The 11378-nt window shown below is 45.0% G+C and overlaps 1 protein-coding gene across 1 annotated transcript in view; it reads right to left on the bottom strand.

The window, feature by feature from the left end:
- Positions 1 to 11378, bottom strand: part of MERTK (MER proto-oncogene, tyrosine kinase) — a 140833-nt gene that overhangs the window by 37995 nt on the left and 91460 nt on the right. The window contains exons 10-13 of the mRNA XM_006156649.2: positions 8322 to 8475; positions 6943 to 7028; positions 4340 to 4435; positions 2841 to 2921 (exon numbers count right to left, since the gene is read on the bottom strand). Of these exons, the coding sequence (XP_006156711.1) occupies positions 2841 to 2921; positions 4340 to 4435; positions 6943 to 7028; positions 8322 to 8475 (417 nt within the window). The remainder of the gene's footprint in view (positions 1 to 2840; positions 2922 to 4339; positions 4436 to 6942; positions 7029 to 8321; positions 8476 to 11378) is intronic.

Genomic DNA, 11378 nt, shown 5'->3' with positions numbered 1-11378 from the left:
GGACCAGCAGTTAGTGTAATGACTATGTTGCTGGACTCCCACATAGTCGACTGTGGTTCGCGTCCCGGACCTGGTGGCTTAAAACTCATGCTGGGCGTGTGTGCGTGCGTGCCCAAGATCCCGAGAGGAGAATGGAAGAGAAGGGACTGCAGCGTGGCCATCCCCCCTGGAGGGTGATTTCTCGCTTTCTGTCTCTCTGTCTCTCTCTGTCTGTCTGGCGAGCGCACGCACCCTATAGCAAAAACCTCTAAAAAAAAAAAAAATAGTAACAAACTGAGCACCAAATAAGCTCCATGCATATGAATTGTGATGAGGACTGCAGTTGAAGTGCCAGGGGGTCATGTTCTATTTTCTGGGTGCCCAAGTGATATGCCATGACCAGGGGGACGCCTAAAAAAACCAATATGGCTCCAGCCCAGAAACACACTACCTAGACGGATATGGAAGAAAACGCTACCTTTCTTTCCTTTGTTTGTAATGCCAGAGAGCATGTGAGATTAATGGAGGGAGGCAGAGAGATTGAGAGAGAAAGCGAAGAAAAAGCCCAAAATGGGGCCTGGTCATGTGGCAGCCTCCTCTTCGATCCTCCAAGCCATCAGAGTCCTGGGCCCACATGCACATACCTACTGCGCTTTCCAAGCCAATGAGGCTGGGACTCAAACCCTGGTTGACTATGTGGAATCTGGCTTCCTTTGTGCAGTGCCTAATCTCTGTGCTATGGGGCCAGCCAGGAAATGCTCTTATTCTGCCACAGTGTTGCAATTCATTCTACTCCTCAGAGTACCAACATGAACTTTAGTCTAGAGTGTAACCTGCTCTGCTCATACTTGTTGAAGACTCTCATGAAGGGGTCTTCAAAAATATCATAGAAAATGTGATTTCAAAGCTATGCATTAATTTCAAAGTCTGTTGCACCAAAATAATAAATTTGTACTTTAATACCTTTTTCCCATGAACTTGTTTAATTTTTTTTCCTTCCATGAGAGACAGAGATAGACAGGTACCCCCAATAGGGTCCTCATCCTACAAATTACCCCCCGTCTCAGCCACCTAGACTGCACACTCAGGGAGATCCTGAGATGTGAACCCAGAACCTGTTCATGTGGGGGTAGTGGCACCATCACTGCACCACCACCTGCCCCTCCACAAACTCTCTGAAGTCCCCTTGTCATAGAGCTCTACTTCTTGCAAGATAAAAGCAGATTCTTTCCTATGGTTTGCAAGCCCCTCCTCTTGGCTTGCTTGGCGGTTCCTGTTTGTGATAGCAATTCTTTTTATGCCTTTGACCAAAGAATATTTCTCCTCTCTCTGGGAAACTTACTTGCCAAGCAGCCCACAGCTTCCCAAGAACCATGCAACCTCCCTCCAATGAGGAAGTGGCCTCGCCAAGCTAGACAGATCAGCCAGACCAACTCCTGGTCAGATGCAGCCACCAGATTCTTCTGCCTCAGAAATTCATGCCTGACTTGGGAGGCAATAGCTCTACTAGATGCCAATATGGCTCCAGCCCAGAAACACACTACCTAGACGGATATGGAAGAAAACGCTACCTTTCTTTCCTTTGTTTGTAATGCCAGAGAGCATGTGAGATTAATGGAGGGAGGCAGAGAGATTGAGAGAGAAAGCGAAGAAAAAGCCCAAAATGGGGCCTGGTCATGTGGCAGCCTCCTCTTCGATCCTCCAAGCCATCAGAGTCCTGGGCCCACATGCACATACCTACTGCGCTTTCCAAGCCAATGAGGCTGGGACTCAAACCCTGGTTGACTATGTGGAATCTGGCTTCCTTTGTGCAGTGCCTAATCTCTGTGCTATGGGGCCAGCCAGGAAATGCTCTTATTCTGCCACAGTGTTGCAATTCATTCTACTCCTCAGAGTACCAACATGAACTTTAGTCTAGAGTGTAACCTGCTCTGCTCATACTTGTTGAAGACTCTCATGAAGGGGTCTTCAAAAATATCATAGAAAATGTGATTTCAAAGCTATGCATTAATTTCAAAGTCTGTTGCACCAAAATAATAAATTTGTACTTTAATACCTTTTTCCCATGAACTTGTTTAATTTTTTTTCCTTCCATGAGAGACAGAGATAGACAGGTACCCCCAATAGGGTCCTCATCCTACAAATTACCCCCCGTCTCAGCCACCTAGACTGCACACTCAGGGAGATCCTGAGATGTGAACCCAGAACCTGTTCATGTGGGGGTAGTGGCACCATCACTGCACCACCACCTGCCCCTCCACAAACTCTCTGAAGTCCCCTTGTCATAGAGCTCTACTTCTTGCAAGATAAAAGCAGATTCTTTCCTATGGTTTGCAAGCCCCTCCTCTTGGCTTGCTTGGCGGTTCCTGTTTGTGATAGCAATTCTTTTTATGCCTTTGACCAAAGAATATTTCTCCTCTCTCTGGGAAACTTACTTGCCAAGCAGCCCACAGCTTCCCAAGAACCATGCAACCTCCCTCCAATGAGGAAGTGGCCTCGCCAAGCTAGACAGATCAGCCAGACCAACTCCTGGTCAGATGCAGCCACCAGATTCTTCTGCCTCAGAAATTCATGCCTGACTTGGGAGGCAATAGCTCTACTAGATGAGAGAGAAAGAGAGAGAGAGAAAGAGAGAACTAGAGAGAGTCACAGTAACAGAAGGTAGTGCCTTGACTGTACAACGTTCGTAATGCATGAAGAGCTCATTGTAGCCACTCCCCCTGGGCGACTAGCATTCTCCAGTGCTTTCTGCCCCGTCGGACACGAAGATCACATCTTAGTGCCTTCACTGGCCTCATGGAGCACCCAGTACAGAAGCAACCGCTCACCCCCGAAGAATGGGTGTAACCAGGATAACTCACACTTCATGGTCTTCACTGCCACTTTCTGAGAGCTTCCATCTGGCTGTTTAAGATTTCCTTCCATGACTGACCCAAACTCTCCTGCAAAGTAAAATACCATCTGTAAGGACATCATGCAAAATCTCCTGAGCCAAGGGACTGCGACTGTGCCAGAGCTGCCGTTTCCATGTGGGCCAACAGCTACCCACCTGCAGGCAGCCTGGGAGCCTCCAGGCCACCCACACTCACAAGGGGTACATGCCCTGCTCTAGACTGTGTGTCACCAAGCGGGCAGTTTCAGACTACGCTTAGCTCATCCCTTTGTGAAGCATCACAACTAATTTGCAAGAGAACATGGAAAATATCCTTGAAGTTCAAAAAGCATAAACTCTTTTTTTCTTTAATTTGCCAGAGAGTACCTATGCTCACCAGAGAGAGACAGAGAAACAGAGAAAGAGAGAGAGGGAGGGAGAACAGTCATGCTGCAGTCCCTTCTCCATTTCTCCATCCTGTCAGGATTTGAGGGCACACACCCACATGTGCCCAGTGTGTTTTTCAACAAGGCTGGGACTTGAACAGCACGATTGGTCATGTGGGATCTGACGCCCTTAGCCCCACAAAAGGATAAACTTTTAATACCATTATCATTCTTCCTAAGAACAATTTAACTAATTAAATATGTAATTGCACCTTTGTTCCTATTTAATTAGGAAGATGACGAGATCATAAAAATGAGAGGAATAAATTTAAAGTACATAGGAAATGATTAATGAATTGTATGCTTTTTTTTTACATTTAATTATTTATTTCCTCCATGAGCAAGAGAGACAGAGACAGAGAGACTGTCACAGCTAACAGGGTCTTGACGCCATGATTAACCACTAGCCTTGGCCGGCCCTGGATGATGGGCAGGCCCTAAGACTCAGGGAAGCGCTAGAAAGCAGACGTGGATCCTTCCCATGGGGATCAGCCCTGGAGGGCATCATGTTTTACCACGGCGCCACTGTACAGCCCCATGTATCACCTGCTTTTTAATGAAGGAAGGGAATTAATAGTTTTGAGGCCTATTACATGTGCCAGGCACAGTGAAGGCCTTTTTCATATACCGAAGTTGAATTTCAAAAGTATTTATTTATTTATTTGTTTGAGAGAGAAGAGGAAAAGGCAGAGACAGAGACAGGTATTTTTTTGACAGGGTCTTGCCATGCTTCCATGTCATGGTCCTCTTGCCCCAGCCACCAGTTAGTTAGGTAGGATTACAGGTGTGTGCAACTGTACCTAGGGCATTCAGATTGGTCCCGGAACCAAACCAAGGCCTCCCATGTGGCTCCAGCTGCCCAAGAGGTGGGGCCATCTGTGCACTGCAGCTATTGGGCCTTCATCATTTTAAATTATGAAACAGAACTCTGTGTATTATAATTCAAAATGTTAAAAATAGTATTTTATCTGATAAATGCATACTTTAAAATTCCTCTAAACTAACCCGCATGTTTAAAAAAAGAATTACTTTAACTGATTACCTTCGCCCAGAATTTTTCCAAGAATTAGAAGATTCCTGTCAATCACAACATCTTCTAGTTTATTTTGTAGTTCCTCGCTGACTCCCAAGCTATGCACTATAAAAGGAGCAAGAGTATGTATTTAAGAACTGCTAGTGTACTTTTTTCATTTGTAAGTCCTATAAAATAAGCCATTTGCATTTTTTTAATTACTAGAGGGAACATGCACTCACCAGAGAAAGGGGGAAAAAGCACCCCGCCACCCCAACCAAAGAAGCATGGTCATGCCACAATCCCTTCTCCATTTCTCCATCCTTTTGGAATCTGAGACACACATGCATGGGCACCTGGTATGTTTTTCAAGCCTCTAGGGCCAGACTTTTCTTTTTGGAGAGGTTTTTTGCTATAGGGCACATGCGCTCGCCAGACAGACAAAGACAGAGAGACAGAAAGTGAGAAATCACCCCCCAGGGGGGATGGCCACGCCGCAATCCCTTCTCCTCCATTCTCCTCTCGGGATCTTGGGCACACACGCACATGCGCCCGGTTTGAGTTTTAAGTTACCGGGTCCGGGATGCGAACCGCGGTCGACTACGTGGGAGTCCAGCGACATTGCCATTACGCTAACTGCTGGTTCCCTAGGGCCAGACTTTGAACCATACAGTTGACCATGAGCAATCTGGCTCCCTTAACCACTGGTTATGGGGTCAGTCTGCTTTATTCATTTTGTACCCATTATTTCTCACCCCCAAATGCCAGACATCACACTTAATTCTGCCATATTGAAAGTAAACAAAACAAAGGCTAGCCAGTGGTGGTGGTGAAGGCGGTTGGATTCCACATGGCTGACTGTGGAGGTTTGTGAGCCAGACCCATCAGCTTGAGAAACAGTCTGGGCATGTGTATGTGCACACCCCAAAGTTCTGAACAGAGATAGGGAGAAGGGATTGTGACCTGACCGCCTCCCATGGCGGGGGGGTAGGTAGGTTTTCTCCTTCTGTGTCTCTCTATGTGTCTCTGTCTCTCTCCAGTTAGCACACTTGCCCACTAGCAAAATGGAAAAAAAAAAAAAAAAGACCAAGAAAAATTAAAATGAATCCTTCAGGGAAAGATTGATACTGAAGAATTATAAAAATCAGAACCGTACTTCTCTCCCCATTGTAAAAGCAGCCAGCAATTAGATTCACAGGGGGTGGAGGGTGTGCCCTTGATGTAAAGTAAGGTCAATAGGCGATTTCCGGTGGATTATTTACTATTATATCCCTAAGGACATAGGCAAAGGAACCCTTCAGTGCCAAGGAAGGAGTCTCATAAACCATAGGAGACATTTAGAGTACAAGCTACTATTCTATCTATGGTATATGGAACCGTGTTTTAATGATAAAGTGTTGAATTAAGTACTTCAGAGACCTGGAAGGTCAGATCTTCTATAATAAGGTATGTAATAGACAAGGATATGCAGCACCAGAGTAAGTGTTGGCAGCCAGAGGAATTAACCAGGACATGGAGACTAATTCAATGAGTGGCAGTTGTGTGGGCCATAGTTAAGACATAGCAAGCTTTGAAAACAAAAATGTGGCTAATTCGAAAGGACATATTAACTCTTAGAGAAAAAATTTAACCTAAATGGCCGTCTAAAAAAGAAAAAAAAATTGTAAACGAATATATTTTTTTTAATTCCAAGAAGAAAGACATACAGATTGAAGTAAAAATGTATAGATTAGAAAAGTAAATAAATTAATAATATTCTTTTTTTGGGGAGAGGTTTTTCACTGTAGGGTGCGTGCACTCACCAGAGAGATAGAGAGACAGAAAGCGAGAAATCACCCTCCAAGGGGGATGACCACGCCACGATCCCTTCTCCTCCCTTCTCCTCTTGGGATCTTGGGCACACATGCACAGGCGCCTGGCATGAGTTTAAGCTACTGGGTCTGGGACTCAAACTGTGGTCAACTACAAGGGAGTTCAGCGACATAGCCATTACGCTAACTGCTGGTCCCAATAAGTTAATAATATTCTACATCAAATGAGATTTTACTCTATATCTACCCATGTTGCATCATTCTTACATCTGTCTGGGGGAGAAGGGGAACGGAATACCTAGAAGCATGAATATTTGGGTAATATTTGCACAGACCTTCTACACTGTTTCTGAAGTTATTCAAGAACACGTTATCTGTTTATCCCCGCTCTTCAACCCAGAAGGCCCTACTCCCTGATTCAGCAACGCCCACACCATAGTTGCCACAAAGCATGTTGACAAAGTGTTCTTGAGTTGGTTGTCAGGAAAACAGGAAATGAGGCTTGAGATTGCGTCCACTGCTTTGCTGTGTCCTTTAAATCCCCGACTACCCCATCTCTTCCCTTCTTTTTTTTTTCTGAGTTTCATGTCCTCCACTCTGGTCACTGAACCCCAGGTCCAGCTCCAGGTTTCCAATAAGCCAGCCCACAAGGGGTGTGCATGGCCACGTCTGATTATCTACTTTCTCGTTTCTAAAGACATTCTGTACATTAAAAATACCCATTCTTCGACAACTTTGGCTTTTGCTACAAATCTTTCATGGTGTTGTCCTTGGTTTACTCTTAATTAATCTTTTGCCAAAAAGAGAAATAAGTCAACTTACAGGTAAGTTCGATGGCTCGCCGACAGAAGGACTTTTTTGCTATGTAGTTTACAACCAGTTCAGAATCCTCCTCTGTGAACGCGCTCCTAGGTGAAGGAAAACAGACATTTCACTATAAAAACAAGGCTGCAAAGGCAAGTGCTGATTCCACCAGGATGCTACGAAGCTGGCTCCTTTTATTTATTTATTTTCATTAGTTTTCACTATACAGTATATGTGCTCACCAGAGAGAGAGAAAGAAAGTGAGAAATCATCCTGTAGGGGAGATGGCCACACGGCAACCTCTTTCCCCTTATTCCCTGGGATTTTGGGGATGTGTGCATATGCACCCCATGTGATTTTCAAGCCACCTGGTCAGGAACTCGAACCGTGGTAAACCATACAAAAGTCCAGCTCCTTAATCACCACACTACCTGCTGGGCCGAAGCCCTCTCCTTTTAAAGGACCCTTCTATAACAAAAACATTTCCCACTAGAAGAAATGTTTCTTTCCTTCAGTCTCTTTTAGGATTACATGACAATATCAAAACAACTCTGTCTAGGTACTATAAAACAGCAAATAATTGATAAGCTCTCGATGATCAAAGTTTAACAACCTGAACAACAAAGCAAAGTAGTATTGGATTATGAGTATAAAACAAATATCCAAGAGTCTATACCGGTATAGAAATGATTAAATAAATGAATAAATGTGGGAAAAAGACACACCTACTGTTCAGAAGAAGTCCAGGTATTTTATTAAATACTGCCATCCTTTAAGGCTGGGGGAATTTAAAACCTCACCTTAAGACTGGGCTGCTCAAAGTGACTGATTCCCCAAACAGTATGGAAAGGCAGGAAGAATAACTGCATGGCAGCCCTGGCAAAGCCTTCCCCAGCCAGGTGGTGAAGGTCCACATCCATAGTGATAAGTCACGTGGTCTGGTTGGCCTGCATAAGGAAGTGTTGGCCCCAGGGGATCCCAGGGCAGGTGTAAGGCAGGACACGCATCTGGGTGCAACGTGAGAACAGGGCCAATGGGAAAGGTGTAACAGGCTCATCAATAACAGCTGCATCGGGACCAGCAGTTGGCGTAATGGCTATGTCGCTGGGCTCCCATGTAGTCGATCGCGGTTTGAGTCCTGGACCTGGTGGCTTAAAACTCATTCTGTGCATGTGTCCGTGTGTGCCCAAGATCCCGAGAGGAGAATGGAGGAGAAGGGATTGTGGCGTGGCCATCCCCCCAGGGGGTGATTTCTCGCTTTCTGTCTCTCTTTCTGTCTTTCTGGTGAGCGCATGCGCCCTATAGCAAAAACCTCTCCAAAAAATAAACAAACAAATAAATAAAATAACAGCTGCATCAATATCACTGGGCAAAGCAGTTCTACCTGTTAAACTTACCCAAACTTTGTCTCCTGGACTCTCTTTCTGATAGCCATAGATATATATAAAACCAGCCCAATCAAAATAAATCCACAAAAGCAGCCAAGGACGATGAGCACAGGATCCGTGTTGCCAGGCGCCGGGGTGGATGAGGGGGCATATTCTACCCAGCCTGGTAAAACACCAAGGGAATCAATTCAGAACATCTCTTTAGGGTTCCAAATACATAAGAAACATCAGCTTGGAACAGGTTGGAATAATAGCCAAAAGCTTTTAGAACTTGCTCACTTCTTTGACCTTTTGTGATCTGCAAATGCACAGAGTCTTTACTTTGGGTAAGTTGAGACCATGCAGGATGGCCCTAATAATCAAGGAGAGGAGCCAGGCAGTGGTACAGAGGGAACGCAACACTCTGCAATGCTAGACCCACAAATGAAAGTCTCAAGTTCAAATCCTGGGGCCTCCCTGTATACTCTAGGTAAGGAAATGCATGCCTGTGATCCAGGCTGCCCGGCACGGGGGCGGGATTGTGGTGAGAATTCTGCTAGGGTGCCTTCCTCCACCTCTGTTTCTTTCTGCCATCCTTTCTCTGTCTCTATCTCTCTATCTCATAAAAGGAATTTTTGAAAATTTAAAAAAGATAAAAATCAATGGAAAACTGTCTTGATTTAATCTTTCTACAAAGTATACCTGTATCAAAACATGCTATACTCGGGAACCAGCAGTTAGCGTAATGGCTATGTCGCTGGACTCCCACATAGTCGACCACGGTTCGCGTCCCAGACCCGGTGGCTTAAAACTCATGCCGGGCGCGTGTGCGTGCGTGCCCAAGATCCCGAGAGGAGAATGGAGGAGAAGGGATTGCGGCGTGACCATCCTCCCTGGGGGGTGATTTCTCGCTTTCTGTCTCTATGTCTCTCTCTGTCTGTCTGGCGAGCGCACGTGCCCTGTAGCAAAAAAACCTCTCCAAAAAAAAAAAAAAATGCTATACTCCATATCTACACAGCTTTTCACTTGCAAATTAAAAATAATAAGAAAAAATCCTTGGGAGAGTTTGTATATATCAGTTATATGTGTACATAAAAATGAAAAAAAAATAGTAAAGCTAGTATTTAATTGGTGTGCTGCAATTTAAAACAGAAACATTAAGTGGGCCAGCCCTGTGGCCTATGGTTGAGGGAACCAGATCCTGCACAGCAGATTATGTGGTTTGAAGCCCAGCCCTGGCAGCTTGAAAGATGCTGGACTGCATGCCCCAAATACCAACAGGGTGGAGAAATGGAGGAAAGGGATTGCACGTGACCATGCCCCATCAGGGTGTGCTTTCTCCATCTCCCTCTGTCTCTCTGTCTCTCTGGCAAGTGCATATACACTTTGGTCATTAAAAAAAAAAAAAGAAGAAGAAGAAGAAGAAGAATGAAAGTGTTAGTTCTTTGTGAAAAAACCTACCGAGAATAATTTTACCAGTATTTGCCTTTTAGCAGTGTAACTTATGATACAAAGAAAATCTATTTTGTTTTAAAGAACTGTCCCTCTCTTTTCTAAGTCTTCATCATTTTCCAATGTTTATGTTTACTTAATTAATTTTTTAAATTTGCTAGCGAGCATGTGCACCTGCCTGAGAGGAGTGGGGAGAGGGGTGAGAAAGCACCTCCCATTGGGGATGGCCTTGCATAATCTCTACTTCATTTCTCCTTTTGAGATTTTGGGCACACATGCACGTGGGCCAGCATGTTTCTTAATCTGCTGGGTCTGGGACTCAAACCTCAAAGTCGGCCAACTGAGATGTAGCCACCTTAACCACCATGCCACTGACTGCCACTCAGTGTTTTATTTATTTGGACTCTCAATGTTGTAAGCCCTCTGAGAATTCCTGTAATGTGAATTTTAAGTTTTTTGCCAATGTCATTGTCTCAGGGGTATTTCATTCTCTTGGCCACCAACCACTTCCTTTATGTCAGTTGGGACATGTCACGAAGGCCCTCAGGCTACCATCTAGAGTCTGAAATGGCAGCAGCATCAACATCACACATTCATTTACATTCAAGTGTCACGTCCAGTACCACTTGTGCTTTCACCTTTGTTCACTAATCCCTCTTTCAAGGATCTGTTTTTGTAAAATGTCATGTGCGCTTGTCACCGGGAGCCAGGGAGGCAACACAGCCACATGGCTCTGCTGGACATGCACAAACTGAGTGACGGACATGCAGTGACCAAGCACCGATGGTCTTTGAAAGAAGTGACGTCAGTGGTCATGACCATGATGGGCATCTGTTATTTATGGAGTGCCTTGTGGACTGAGGAGCTAGCGCCAGGGTTACACTTGATGCAATTACAGTTACTGTATGACGGAACTAAATTTGAACCATATTGCTGGAGAACTGGTGTTATTTCAACGGCGGTAACCAAAGTGTGCGCGCATTAGAGCAGTGCAAAGAAAGGACAGCCTGTGTAGCAAAGCTTTTGAAAATGTTAGAATTACTGGCCAGCTCGTGGTGCGGTGGTTAGGGCAGCTGGCTTCCTCATTGCCGAATGTGTGGTTTGAGTCCTGGGCCTGGATGGCTTGGGAAACAGGCTGGGCACATGCGCATGTGTGCCTAGGTCCCAACAGGAGAATGAGGGAGAAGAGGCTGTGGTATGGCCATCTCCCGCGGGGGAGGGAGGCTTTCTCACTTTCTATCTCTTTCTCTCTCTGGTGAGTGCCTGTGCCCTATAACAAGTTAAAAATAAATTTTAAAACTTAAAAAAAAAAATTTAGTTTTTATATATGAATGTGAAGGCTCTATAGTCTTAATTTTTTTTTTTTGAGAGGTTTTTGCTATAGGGTGTGTGAGCTCGCCAGAAAGACAGAGACAGAGACAGAAAGCGAGAAATCATCCCCCAGGGGGGATGGCCACACCACAATCCCTTTTCCTCCATTGTCCTCTTGGGATCTTGGGCACGCACGCACAAGCGCCTGGAAGGCTCTATAGTCTTAAACTCTGATTTTTTAAGCTGTGCCTTTAGAAGAAGAATCTCACTGAATTTCTCCCGGGCGGAACCACTTTGCTGTTCCATCACCAGTTACTAATTGCC

Source organism: Tupaia chinensis, unplaced genomic scaffold, assembly GCF_000334495.1.
Source record: "Tupaia chinensis unplaced genomic scaffold, TupChi_1.0 Scaffold000511_1, whole genome shotgun sequence".
Taxonomy (NCBI): Eukaryota; Metazoa; Chordata; class Mammalia; order Scandentia; family Tupaiidae; genus Tupaia; species Tupaia belangeri.
This window is presented reverse-complemented; position numbering and strand designations above follow the sequence as displayed.